Below are 14779 nucleotides of genomic sequence, written 5' to 3'. Positions count from 1 at the left end.
GCAAGTGCCTGTAATCCCAGTTACTCAAGACGCTTAGGTACCAGAATCTCTTGAACCCGGGAGGCGGAGGCTGCAGTGAGTTGGGATCGCGCCACAGCACTCCAGCCTGAGCAACAGTGAGACTGTCTCAAAAAAAAAAAAAAAAAGTGTACTGTTAACAACTGATCCTGATAGCACGAGCAACAGCAACAGCAATAAACAGAATTTCTTCAAAAGACTATTTCTTTCCACAGTAATACCCACAGTCATATAAGAAAATAACAACAAAAATATTTTATACTTGTTATTCAAAGACTATCCAGTTAATCTGGTCAGTCTTAGCCAATCTTTGGCTAAAGATTTTAGAGGTTTTCTTCCAATATATGTTATCTTCCTCAGAGAGGCCAGTTTCTCCAATAAATGAAACAATACTTAATTTCCTTCTAAGTGTCCTCAGAATTTGGCCAATAATCTTGGCAATAATTCTTGAGCACTTTTCTTCTTCACTTTTGGCCCTTTTGGGAGCCCAAAGGAGATAACTAAGAAACTTCAAGGACTTTAAAGTCTACTAAGGCCGGATGCAGTGGCTCACGCCTGTAATCTCAGCACTCTGGGAGGCTGAGGCGGGCAGATCACTTGAGGTCAGGCGTTTGAGACCAGCCTGACCAACATGGTGAAACCCTGTCTCTACTAAAAGTACAAAAATTAGCTGGGCATTGCCGTGCACACCTGTAATCTCAGCTACTCAAGAGGCTGAGGTGAGAGAATCGTCTGAGCCCAGGAAGTGGAGGTTGCAGTGAGCCAAGATTGCGCCACTGCACTTGAGTCTGGGCGACAGAGTGAGACTCTGTCTCAAAAAATAAATAAATAAATAAAAGTCGACTAAATTTCACTAAGCTACTGACCTAGTAAACACTAGACACCAGGTATCAGAAAGTAGAAAGTTAGTAACTTGCCCCAAGGTGGGCCGGGTTGCTAGGTTTTACTACTCCATGACAACTCCTACAACTTTCACCTCTCACTGCATAACTTCAAATCGTAGCCTTCCACACCTATTTTTCTTTCTTTCTTTCTTTCTTTTTTTTGAGACAGAGTCTCACTCTATCGCCCAGGCTGGAGTGCAATGACACAATCTCGGCTCACTGCAACCTCCACCTCCCAGGTTCAAGAGATTCTCCTGCCTCAGCCTCCCAAGTAACTGGGATTACAGGCGTGTGCCACCACGCCTGGCTAATTTTTATATTTTCAGTAGAGACAGGGTTTCCCCATGTTGACCAGGCTGGTCTAGAACTCCTGACCTCAGGTGATCTGCCCGCCTCGGCCTCCCAAAGTGCTGGGATTACAGGCATGAGCCATTGTGCCTGGCTGGCCTTCCACATCTATACAGTGGAATTCTAGGTCACTAAAAATTCTCAGCTGTAGTAAATGAAAAAACCTAATTAGACACAAGTAGGAACAATACACTTCCACTATATTAATTATGTGAATATTTTGCATGTACATATGAAAAGGATAAACAGACACAAACATCTGTACATGTAGTAAGTCATCCTGGAATGACAAAGAGAGCGGTAGGTTGGGGTTAGAAGAACAACGATCTTTTATGGAATATATTTTTGTACTCCACTATACATGTTTACCATTTACCCGCATGAAATTATTTTAAGTAAAGCCAATCTCTGAAAAATGAATATAAGCTATGTATTTGTTAGTGGGAAGCTATCAAAGAAGTTAAGCTCCCTTTGCTGAATACAAGCTTCAGGACTCTCCACAGTCAGTCTGTCTGTTTTTTTCTCTCTCCCCTACACTCCCACACTCCATCTTTCTGTCTCTATATTTATGTAGTTTAATTCTGCTGGCATTTCAATTTCCCTCTTGCTCACATCCTAACCCAGTCCAGAAGTTATCAATCCCCACTCAGGAGGTCTGGTAGCAAATCCCATGAATGACAGCAACCTGTGGCTCCTGCCCCACAGAGATGAGCTGGTTAGCAGAGAACCTATTGTCGGCTGGGCGTGGTGGCTCACGCCTATAACCCCAGAACTTTGGGAGGCTGAGGCGGGTGGATCACCTGAGGTCGGGAGTTCGAGACCAGCCTGACCAACATGGAGGAAACCCCGTCTCTACTAAAAATACAAAACTAGCCAGGTGGCGCATGCCTGTAATCCCAGCTACTTGAAAGGCTGAGGCAGGAGATTCGCTTGAACCTGGGAGGCGGAGGTTGCAGTGAGCCAAAATTGTGCCATTGCCCTCCAGCCTGGGCAACAGGAGCAAAACTCCGTCTCAAAAAAAAAAAAAAAAAAGAGAGAGTGTGAGCCCATCGTCCTCAGAAGGTAAAGGCTCCCCCGGAGCCATACTTGCCCACCTGTGCCTGAGCAAATGAGCACAGCACACTGTAGGCTTCCACATTCCCCTTCCCTATGAGTGCTAGTTCAAGGCTGTAGAATGACTACAAGGTCTGTCAACTCCACAGGTGAGAAAGGGACTCTGGTAAAATCCTCCTTGACCCTGAACCCTCCATCTTGCCCCGCTACTGCTTCCTTTTGTAACTTTCCCTATCACCACTCTGAAACACCCTTGTGAGAGAGTCGTTCTGAACTCTGCACAACCTAAAGTCCTTCTCCAAAGCTCTACTATCTTAGGGTTTATAATCAAACTGTGATATCATGCCACATCCAGCACTGACACTGATCCATCACTGGCCTTTCCCTGTATTTCTTCCTGTGAAGATCCACGGCTGCTATCTTCTGTGCCAAGATAGAATGGCAGGAACTTTCCCCCTAACATTGTTGCTAACTGTCCACCAGCCCTAAATTGCTCTGAGGATTAGACCACAGCCTCTAAACAATCGTAAGTGTCCATTTTTCAAGGAAACATGACAACTGGTCCCAGTCAAGTAGAGTGGGAAATCCATGGGTTTTGGAACCAGACAGGCCTGGAATAAATCCTAGCTCAGCCAGCTCCATTCTGTGGCAGCCTCCTTACCATTTACTAAGCCTTGGTTTTCCTATCTGTAAATGAGGATAATTCCTACCTCCTGAGACGTTTGTGAAAATCAAATGAGCTACTCCCCTACGGAAAACCTGGCACTGGGACTTGCCGTCTTTACTCATGTGACACATCCCATTTCACATCTCAGCCCCACAACTAAATCCACCAGATCAGCCCTGTATCATTTAGTCACTAAACCTTGGACACATCTTAAAATCTTAAAGCGTAAAGATCATATTTCTGATATACTCCTTCCTTTCTATGAAAAGCAAAGTTTTGGCTGGGCACGGCAGCTCACGCCTGTAATCCCAGCACTTTGGGAGGCTGAGGTGGGTGGATCACTTGAGGTCAGGAGTTCAAGGCCAGCCTGGCCAACATGGAAAACTCCATTTCTACTAAAAAATACAAAAATTAGTCAGGTGTGGTGGCAGGCGCCTGTAGTCCTAGCTACTCAGGAGGCTGAGACAGGAGAATCATTTGAACCGAGAAGGTGGAGGTTGCAGTGAGCCAAGATCACACCACTGCACTCCAGCCTGGCAACAGAGCGAGACTTCATCTCAAAAAAAAAGAAAAGAAAAGAAAACTATTATAAGGACATACTATTGAGCAGCCAATCCAAGCAAAGAAAAAAGAGTATCTTGACCTCTGTTAATTACATAGTCAATAACTTCAGTAAAATACACAGAGACAGACACAGACACACCTTCCTGCTTTCTTTGGTGCTTAACTTCTTTTTTAACTTCTTTTCTGCTTAACTTCCTTTTTAATAATGGCCAAGTGTCCGGAGCCGTGTAGCCCGGATATTGCTGTGGCCTCTGTTGCTTAAGCTCCACATTGCGGAGACAAGATGGCGCACTTCCTGGTTCTTCATCATCAAACCTTCCCGCGCGCGCGAACTTTTCCCGCCGGCGGGTAAATTACCTCCCGCGCCCGGGAGAGACTAAGCCTACCGAGCATGCGCCCGGTGACGTCTTTCATTCCCCGCCTGCTCCTAGCCCTTCCCCCTATTGTCAGCCTATATAAGGCGTTGCTTTTCCACCATTAAACGAGACTTGATCAGAGCACTGTCTTGTCTCCATTTCTTGTGTCTCTTGTCTCTTTCCATTCCCACCCCCTCCTCCAGGGTCTGCGTTGTTCATCCCGCGGTCGGGACACGTGGCGCCCAACGCCGGGCTTGGATACGAGGGAATTGCGTGAGGAAGAGGGCGCATAGGACGGCCGGCAGCTAAAGTAAAGAGAAATCCCTTCAACCGCCGCGGGAGCCTGCTGCGTCGGAATTAAGGGTAAGTTCCGCGCCCGAAATGGGACAAGAATTAAGCCAGCATCAAATCTACGTAGGACAATTAAAAGAGGCTTTAAAGACACGGGGAGTAAAGGTTAAAAGTGGTGACTTATTTAAGTTTTTTGATTTTGTGAAATATACTTGTCCTTGGTTTCCTCAGGAGGGGACCATTGATGTAAAAAGATGGCGTAGAGTAGGAGACGCCTTTCAAGATTATTATAATACCTTTGGCCCCGAAAAAATTCCTGTAACTGCCTTTTCTTACTGGAATTTAATCAAAGAGTTAATAGATAAAAAGGAGGCTGATCCGCAAGTAATGGCTGCGGTCGCCCAAACAGAGGAGATTTTAAAGGTCAGTTCTCAGACAGACCTCAGGAGCCCCCTACCAGATAAGGAAATGGACCTTATTTCTCTTGAGAGTGATGATGAGGGGGCCAAGGCTCCTTCTGTAAAAGATAAAGTGGTGCCAGACAATAAAAAACCTAAAAAATACCCAATTCTGCAAACATCACAAAACAGTAAAAGTAATGATAATCCTGACCCATCAGAGGTAAATTGGGATGAGTTAGAAGATGAGGCAGCTAAATATCATAATCCTAACTGGCCTCCCTTTTTCTCGCGCCCACCTCCCTATAATGGGACACGTGGCGCTTCTGCGCCCAACGTAATGGCAGTAGTTAATCCAAAAGAGGAACTCAAAGAAAAAATCGCTCAGCTAGAAGAACAAATTAAGCTAGAAGAGTTACATCAGTCATTAATTACTAGGCTACAAAAATTAAAAACAGGAAATGAGAGTGTAACCAATACAGAGAATATGGGAGGTTCCCTCGCCCACTTCAGCGGCCCGGACAACATGCCCCAAAAGGAAGATTTTCTACTAGCCGAGATAGAGAAGAATCCTCCCCTAAAGATATCTTCCCGGTACTGAAACAATAGATGGACAGGGCCAGGCCTGGAGACATCATAATGGATTTGATTTCACTGTCATAAAGGAATTAAAAACTGCTGTTTCTCAATATGGAGCTACTGCTCCCTATACTCTTGCTATAGTAGAGTCTGTGGCCGATAACTGGCTTACTCCAACAGATTGGAACACACTAGTTAGAGCAGTTCTTTCAGGGGGAGATCACTTAATTTGGAAATCAGAGTTTTTTGAAATTTGCAGAGATGAACCCCAATTACAAATTCCTCTGGATCCTAGTGCTGACTTACCAAGCATTCCAGGCATTCCAAGTTCATGCCGGCTTTGGCGATCCACGTGAAGCCATTACAATAATACAACAGCGACATGGTAAGCCTTGTGATTGCGCTGGGGGATATTTTGCCAGCCCACCTGAAACCTATATCACAACTGTATCCTGTTCCTCTTGCCATACCCAGTAATGACTCATATTCCACATCCAATCCTTCCTGCCCCATCATTCCCCCCCTTTTAGTGCAGCCCTTCGAGTTTGCTAACTCCTCTTGCATCTATTCCCCGTTTCGTAATGACTCATATGATATTGATGTAGGCATAGTTGAATTTACTAATTGCTCTATTGTCTCTAATGCTTCCCATTCCCTGTGTGCCCCAAATAGTTCAGTTTTTGTATGTGGCAATAATAAAGCATACACATACTTGCCCACAAACTGGACGGGACTTTGTGTCCTAGCCACCCTTCTGCCAGATATAGACATTATTCCTGGAGATGAACCTATACCTATTCCAGCCATAGATCACTTTTTAGGAAGACCCAAAAGAGCAATACAATTTATCCCTTTACTTGTAGGATTAGGCATAACTACTGCCGTAACGACTGGGGCTACTAGCCTAGGGGTTTCTGTTACTCAATACACCAAATATCTCGCCAATTGATCTCAGATGTACAGGCCATTTCAAGTACTATACAAGATCTACAAGATCAGGTAGACTCTCTGGCAGAAGTAGTGCTTCAAAATAGAAGAGGCCTAGATTTACTAACTGCAGAACAGGGAGGTATCTGCTTAGCTCTACAGGAAAGGTGTTGTTTTTACGCCAACAAGTCCGGGATCGTCAGAGACAAAATCAAACGACTGCAAGAAGATTTGGAAAAACGACGGAAAGAAATGATTGAAAACCCATTTTGGACTGGTTTCCATGGACTCCTCCCCTATATTTTACCCTGTTAGGCCCTTTGCTTTGTTTATTGCTGTTACTTTCTTTAGGACCTATAATCTTCAATAAGCGCATGACATTCATTAAGCAACAATCGAGGCAATCCAAGCCAAACCCATACAGGTCCATTATCATCGCCTTGAACAAGAAGATCACGGTGGTCCATACTTACACTTGCTATAAACCACCTTCCTTGTGCGCTGAACTGGACGGCCAATGACGGGTAAGAGAGTGTCATCCCTCACTAACCTAAGACAGGAGGGCCGTCATAGCTACTGCCTAATCCCATGACGGGTACCAGTGAAGAGATGTGTCACTCCAACCTAAGACAGGCGCAGTTCCCGAGGGAATATCTTCTAGTCGTTTAATATATAATAAAAAGGGGGACCTGTCCGGAGCCGTGTAGCCCGGATATTGCTGTGGCCTCTGTTGCTTAAGCTCCACATTGCGGAGACAAGATGGCGCACTTCCTGGTTCTTCATCATCAAACCTTCCCGCGCGCGCGAACTTTTCCCGCCGGCGGTAAATTACCTCCCGCGCCGGGAGAGACTAAGCCTACCGAGCATGCGCCCGGTGACGTCTTTCATTCCCCGCCTGCTCCTAGCCCTTCCCCCTATTGTCAGCCTATATAAGGCGTTGCTTTTCCACCATTAAACGAGACTTGATCAGAGCACTGTCTTGTCTCCATTTCTTGTGTCTCTTGTCTCTTTCCATTCCCACCCCCTCCTCCAGGGTCTGCGTTGTTCATCCCGCGGGTCGGGACAGCCAAGATTCATAAGATCTTTAAGACCCTCAGGAACCCTTTCCCTCATTTTTGACAAGAGGAAAAAAATGGCCCAGAGAGCTTAAGTAACTTCTCCAAAGTTGCACAGCTAGTTAATGATATACAGTTGTGTGACTTTAGTACACAGTGGTTAAGCCCAGCAAACTGAGTAATTCATGAAAGCTTAGTCAAGGTGATTATCACACTGCTAGGCTGTATTTCATGGAGCTTAGAATACTTTAAAGACATTTACAGATATTCTGTGAATTATAGTATGTGTATTTAATTGCCAGGAACAACAAGATTCCACAGGTCTTTATTTGGTGGATGTCTTATAGCTCCCACATTCTAGACCAGTGCCATCAAATTAGACTTTCTAAGAGACAGAAATGCATTATCCAATATAGTAGCCCTGAGCTCTATGTGGCTACTGAGCACACGAAATGTGGCTAGTGCAATGAAGAAACTGAATGTTTTCATTTATTTCATTGTAATGAATTTAAATTTAAATAGCCACATGTGGCTGGGGGCTTCCATACTGGAACAGACCCCTGTACTTTACTCCAGACCCCTGTAATTTAGAGACCTAGTGCAGTAAGCACATTGAGTATTGAGCTTTGGAGACAGATAAACTGATTCAGATACTTTCTAATTCAGTAAACTTGGCAATCCCGTAACTGCCTATGTCTCAGGTTTCACATGTGTAAAAAAGCACACACTCCTCCTTAGCACCCAGGGGAGAGAATTCAAGCCAATGTGGCCTGCCTTTGTGTTACTTCCCAGTGCTCATTCAAATCTGACACTAGGATTTGGCCTTTCTAGACACTTTCCCCAAATGGATGCAGTGGAGAAGTGGACTTCTAGTTTTAGGAAACAAGGACATTTAGCTCCCACAAGGATGACTGGAAAATGAAGGGGTGGACTGAGATGAAATCTGAACAAACTCACCTCTCTCTGACATCATTCCCTGTCCAGATTCAGTCTTGACTAATATTCAACAAGAAAGAGTTGAACCTGCATTTCTAGAATTCATGGCCCCTGCCTTTGTGATGCAGGCAAAAACAGACCTTCAGAGGGAGAATCCTTTACAAAATGCTCTAAGCTCTAAACACTGTATGTAGCTCAGGGGAGTCCTGTTTCTGTGGCTGCAGCCCTTCTTCCTCCCTCATGCCCAGTCTCCATGTGAACCCCAGCGCCCCCAGATTACCTGAAGCTGCAGTGGTGGGGACACTGGCTGGTGGTGGCTGAGAGGGGCCACTGCTCTCAGTCATGAGGCACGGGTTGCTGCCATTGTTCTCTCTTTTGACAAGTAGCTCGGCTGCACTGGGCAGTGGGATGGGGTGGCTGATGCCCAATTCCTCCTCCTGGGCCTGCTGCCTTCTCAGGGCCACCTGGAAGCACACGACAACAAGTTATCTTCCAGCACTCCAGAATCAGCTTTGCCAAAGCACAGAAGCCCCACCCATCCCAGACACCATGATTCACTAGCTCTGGAGGTGAGATCTGAAAATCTCCCATTTCTTCTTAAACCCACCCAGGTAACTATGATATGCAAAGCCTATTGAGCCAGACAGTAGGTGCTCAAAAAATGCTTGTTGTCAGATATGGTGGCACATGCCTGGAATCCCAGCTACTCAGGAGCCTAAGGCAGGAGAATCACTTAAGCCCAGGAGTTTGAGGCTGCCGTGGGCTATGATCGAGCCACTGCACTACAGCCTAGGAGACAGAGTAAGACCCAGTCTCTTAACAAACAAACAGAGGCCGGGCGCGGTGGCTCAAGCCTGTAATCCCAGCACTTTGGGAGGCCGAGACGGGCGGATCACGAGGTCAGGAGATCGAGACCATCCTGGCTAACACAGTGAAACCCGTCTCTACTAAAATAATACAAAAATCTAGCCGGGCGAGGTGGCGGGCGCCTGTAGTCCCAGCTACTCGGAGGCTGAGGCAGGAGAATGGCGTAAACCGGGAGGCGCAGCTTGCAGTGAGCTGAGATCCGGCCACTGCACTCCAGCCCGGGAGAGCGAGACTCCATCTCAAAAAAAAAAAAAAAAAAAAAAAAAACAAACAAACAGAAAAGCTTGTTAAACAAATCATTGTGTAGGATAAGGTTGGCTAGGGAGGATCAGGAAAAAACTGTAGTCAGCCAAGTGAAGGAGTACAATCTGAAGAGCAGAGTGGGTCAGAAGCACTGACAGATTAGGAAGGAAAATGGGATCACTCACTCCTTCATTCCACAAACTTGTAAAAGGCCACTGTACTAAAAACAGGGACCAGTAAAAGTAGATTGGATCCTACATTACTTACAGTTTAACAAATGAAACAGGGCCAAGAATGGTGGTTAACATCTGTAATCCCAGCACTTTTGCCGTGGAGGCACAGGTGGGCCGATCACCGAAGGTCAGGAGTTCGAGATCAGCCTGGCCAACATGGTGAAACCCCATCTTCACTAAAAAAAAATACAAAAATTAGCCGGGCATATTGGCCCACCTGTGGTCCCAGCTACTCGGGAGGCTGAGGCAGGAGAATCGCTTAAACCCAGGAGGCAGAGGTTGCAGTGAGCCGAGATAGCAACACTGCACTCCAGCCTAGGCAACAAAGCAAGACTATGTCTCCAAAAAAATTTTTTTAAAAGGTGAAACAGGAGGCAAGCAAACATGCCACTACAACACAAGGCAAACTGTGACAAACACCACAAGAGTGGTACACAGAAGAAAGTACCTTTCACTCCTACAGAAGAAAGAGAGAGAAATGTCTTTTAACACGTTAAAATTAGCCAGCAGTAGTATTTGGACAGAGCACTGAAGAATAGGATGAGGAGGACTTGGACAGGCAAAAATGAAGGGGCAGAACATACTGGAACAATATGGAACAGGGTGGACAGGAAAGGCAGGAGCTGCTTAGGAAAGCCTGGAGAGCCCTGTTTCCTGGGGTGGAGGGAGCATGTGGGAGAAGCAGTGGAGAAAGGGACTGGAATCTGGCGTTGAAGTCCCTGAAGGCAGAAGAGGCAGAAGGCAGGGAGGAAGGGTGAAGACAGGTGTGTGATATTCCAGACAGACGAAAGGAGAGTCAGAACTGGAGACTGGAAAGGACCTGACATACTCTTCATGGTCCCTCTTCAATTTATCTTCTTTTAAATAACATTGTTAAAGATTGAAAAAAGGCCAGGTGGGGTGGCTCACACCTGTAATCCCATCACTCCGGGAGGCCAAGGCAGGGGTAACACCTGAGGTCAGCAGCTCCAGACCAGCCTGACCAATATGGTGAAACCCGGTCTACTAAAAATACAAAAATTAGCCAGGCATGGTAGCATGCGCCGGTAATCCCAGCTACTCAGGAGGTATAAAGGAGAATTACTTGAATCCAGGAGGCGGACGTTGCAGTGAGCCGAAATCAAGCCACTGCACTCCAGCCTGGGCGATGGAGCACGACTCCTTCTCAAAATAAATAAATAAATAAGATTAAAAAAATAGGTTTAAAGAAAATTAACTGTATTTTTACTTACTGCATGTAAAAAGCCTTTCTGTTGAAACTAAGGTACGGTGCTCATGAAATGACAGTGAAGCCCCAGCACCGCAGAGCTGCCCAAATATAAGCCAAAGGTAAAATCAAAACGTTAGATTACAAAACTCAACTACAGGCCAGGCGCAGTGGCTCACACCTGTAATCCCAGCACTGTGGGAGGCTGAGGCGGGTGGATCACCTGAGGTCAGGAGTTTGAGACCAGCCTGGCCAATATGGTGAAATCCTGTCTCTACTAAAAATACAAAAATCAGCCGGGTGTGGTGGCGGGTGCCTGTAGTCTCAGCTACTCGGGAGGCTGTGGCAGAACAATCACTTGAACCCGGGAGGCGGAGGTTGCAGTAAGCCAAAATCAAGTCACTGCACTCCAGCCTGGGGGACAGAGCGAGACTCCAGTCTAAAAAAAAAAAAAGGAAGAAAGAAAAAACAACTACAATTTATATGTTGCTTTAGGAAAACTACAGTCCAAACACAGAAAGCTGATTAATTGGGAAGTAATTTTTCCTCAAAGCCAAAAATAGTCTTCGAGTTAGAAAAATTGACCTTAAATAATTAATGACTTAAGATTAAATAAGTAAGCTTGAATTTCCTACTACTAACCAAGAGGCTTAGAAAGAGAACATCAATGAATCTGACCAGAAAGAAGTTTTAAACCCCTGCAAACCTCTGAAGTATGTCAGTGTATACTCACATCCTTATTTACACAAACCCCATGCATATCCAAAATGCTCAGGTATCTCGCTAAGGATCTTCTCTCAATGTTTCTTAGGAAATATTATATAAAAAGTAAAGGGGATAACAATGATTAAAAATGCAACTATACGATTATTTTAGAATCATATATAAAATCAAACTATTTTTTTTTTTTTTTTTTTGAGACGGAGTCTCGCTCTGTCGCCCAGGCTGGAGTGCAGTGGCCAGATCTCAGCTCACTGCAAGCTCCGCCTCCTGGGTTTACGCCATTCTCCCGCCTCAGCCTCCGGAGTAGCTGGGACTACAGGCGCCCGCCACCTCGCCCGGCTAGTTTTTTTTTTGTATTTTTTTAGTAGAGACGGGGTTTCACCATGTTAGCCAGGATGGTCTCGATCTCCTGACCTCGTGATCCGCCCGTCTCGGCCTCCCAAAGTGCTGGGATTACAGGCTTGAGCCACCGCGCCCGGCCAAAAATCAAACTATTTAAAAATGACTCAAAAGTAGTTGTTTTACAGATTTTTAAGGATTCATCTGACAGTACACACATTCTGGTGTAGAAAAAAATACTGAAGTTTCCCATTCTAAGTGACCTTGAGTTGCTTTTGTTTTTAACGGTGTAAGCAGCCTCCTCTACTAATAAAGGTTATTCAAAATTAATTTCTCTACTAGAATATTTTTACTACATTTTGAGAAATCCCCCAAGCATGTTCTCCACACTAAACATTTAAGCCAACGACTAAATGTTTAAAGTATTTTTCTACCCAGTGTAATTTAAAAGTCCATTAATTTTTTTCAGTAAACTCACTGTGACGCATTTTATTGCCACACCCAGTGTATTCTTTTCATCCACTATAGATTAAGCTTAAAATGTCTATTAAGAAATTAAGCAAAACAATGTCTATTTTCATGATTGCACTCGCCATCTGTGAAGTCAAAACAGGTTTAGTATAAAACACATTTGTAAAAATCTAAAGTATTACATAAAAGCATAAACCTTCGGGCATTTGTTTTCAATGGAGGATATTTACACGTTCCTAATCAAAAGTAGCACATCGTTAGCAAACATTTCTTTGTTATCTTTTCATTTTAAATAACCTGTCTTAAAAAGATGAAACAACTTTTAGCTGGAAATAACGTAGATTACTGCCTTCTAAAAATCCTTTCAGAATACTAACGACATTAACTTTCCGTTAAAATGTTAAATTACTAGCCGACTTAGGAACCTTTAAAAAAACAAAACCACAGACGGACAAAAATCTCAAACCCTACCGCGCTTTTTTCCACCTGCGCATTATTTTTTTAAATTCGTAAGCGTGCTTTAAAACATATTCAAAGAATTTGCACTTTAATCTTCGGTCGAGAATGCAAATTTTAAAACGCTAATAAAATTTCCAGAGTTCTCAAAATGGCTGAGACGCTCAGCCTCCATCCACGCGGGACAAAGATAAAAAGTGCGCCAGGCGCTCAGGGAAGACCACGCAACGCGCGTCCACTGCAGCGACTTTTCCAGAAAGACAAACAAGGCTTTCCGACAGGTTACCCTGGTAAGCAGCAGCCGGGCCGAGTCTCCCTTTCCCCCAACCGAGCGGCCAGCACTGGCGCCCTCCAAGATCCTTTCTTATTTAAGTGCAACTCAGCAAAGAGGCAGAGTCAGGGATTCTGGGGGCGCTCGATGAAATCGAACCCCGAAACCCTCAGCTCCCAAGGCACGGTCGGAGATTTTGGGACCCTGAAGCGGAGAGAATTCCGCAATATTCTGCTGGGAGAGTGGGGCTAGAGATCCCGGGGATTCCCTTGGAGTCAGTCGAACCCTCCCTACTACCCTCACTTCGGAGGGCCGGAGCGAAGATCCTGAAGACTCCTCTAGACCAACCAACCCTGCCAGCTCTGTTGGAGCGCGGGCTCTGGGATCGCGGGGAAGCCCAGAGGGGCGAACCCCGAAATTCCCTGCCCTGAGAGCGGGATCAGGGATCTCAGGGACCCGGGAGCACAGAGAACCCCCGCGACTCTCTTCAGCGGCGCGAGTTAGAGATCCCATGGACTCCCGAACAGGCTAACCCCGAAACTTCGCTGAAAGGCAGGGTCAGAGATCGTGTGGAACCCCGAGCCCAGCGAAGCCCGCAACTCTGCCCGGTGGGCCGGATCAGAGACACGTCTCTGGCCCTCCCAGACTGGCGTTGTAGCGTGGCCGGGAGCCCAGGACCCCAAGCGCCGCGGCCGTCGGCAAGTACCGCGGCGTCTCTCCACAACCCAGGACCCACATGGCGACGGCCATGCTGGGGGGACTTCATTCAAAAAACTCGGGCCCCGCCGGGAGCGGTGGCCCACGCCTGTAATCCCAGCACTTTGGGAGGCCGAGGCGGGTGGATCAACTGAGGTCAGGAGTTCGAAACCAGTCTGACCAATATGGTGAAACCCCCATCTCTACTAAAAATACAAAAATTAGCCGGGCATGGTGGCGAGCGCCTGGAGTCCCAGCTACTTGGGAGGCTGACACAGGAAAATTGCTTGAACCCAGGAGGCTGAGGTTGCAGTGCGCCGAGATCGCGCCACTACAGTCCAGCCTGGGGCAACAGAGCGAGACTCCATCTAAAAAAAAAAAAAAAAAACTAGGGCTGAACCCCGGCTCCCGGACGCCCGCACCCACCTGCGCGGCCATCACGCGCTGCCTCTCGGCGATCAGGTTGCACTTCTTGCACTGGCAGTCCCGCCACATGCAGAAGCGCTTGTGGCCCTTGAGCGGCGACGCGTAGCCGTGGTTCCTGCAGCGTGCGCACTTGGGCAGCCGTGGGGACTTCTTGCTCCCGGCACCCAGGCCCGACGCCCCGGAGCTGGAGCCGCCTCCGCCGCTGCTGCCCCCGGCGCTCGAACCGCCGGCCGCCCCCACTAGCGCTCCAGACGCTTTGCCAAAGCCCCCGGCTTTGCCCTGCGGCGGTGCCCCGGGGGCGTGAGGGGCTTCCGACGGTGTAGAGGGCTTGCTGAATGCCTCGTCGTTGGGCATGGTGCCCCTAGGAGAAGTGCGAGCACTCTGGCCGCCTCTCTCGCCTGGTGATTGCTGCGAGGTATGAACCCGACGGACAGCGAGGCTCGGGAGGAGGAGGCGCAGGAGACGTGTTCGCTGCAGCCGAAGTTGCAGCTGGAGTGGCGAGGTCTGGACACGCCACGCCCGGAGTGGTGGGGGGTTGTGCCTTTTCTTTTGGCGCGCGCGCGCGCGACGCAGAACTTTTGGATACTTTTCAGAACATTCCCGGGACTGCCTGGGAGGGAGCGTGGCCACGCCCACCGCCCCCCGACTCCAGCCACCGCTCTCCAGCTGCTTGCAAACTTGCACCGGCTGCAAGCATCCAGGGCTTTGCTGCAGGGTCCCTGCAAGCCCACCGGGAGGTACAGAGCGGCCTGGGAATCGTGGGCACCCCTC

General features: G+C 47.2%; 1 protein-coding gene across 2 annotated transcripts in view; it reads right to left on the bottom strand.

The window, feature by feature from the left end:
- DMRT1 (doublesex and mab-3 related transcription factor 1) overlaps nt 1-14548 on the bottom strand; it is a 131113-nt gene extending 116565 nt beyond the window's left edge. The window contains exons 1-2 of one of the 2 annotated variants that reach the window (XM_033237189.1): nt 14009-14548; nt 8357-8540 (exon numbers count right to left, since the gene is read on the bottom strand). In XM_033237189.1, coding sequence (XP_033093080.1) covers nt 8357-8540; nt 14009-14362 — 538 coding nt within the window. In that variant the 5' untranslated portion in view covers nt 14363-14548. The remainder of the gene's footprint in view (nt 1-8356; nt 8541-14008) is intronic. The other variant, XM_033237190.1, reaches the window with a different exon arrangement.
- Between the last annotated feature and the right edge of the window lie 231 nt (nt 14549-14779).

The sequence above is a fragment of the Trachypithecus francoisi genome, unplaced genomic scaffold (assembly GCF_009764315.1).
Source record: "Trachypithecus francoisi isolate TF-2019V2 unplaced genomic scaffold, Tfra_2.0 Lachesis_group16, whole genome shotgun sequence".
NCBI classification, from domain to species: Eukaryota; Metazoa; Chordata; class Mammalia; order Primates; family Cercopithecidae; genus Trachypithecus; species Trachypithecus francoisi.
The sequence above is the reverse complement of the archived record's forward strand: the minus strand, read 5'-3'. Positions and strand labels throughout refer to the sequence as shown.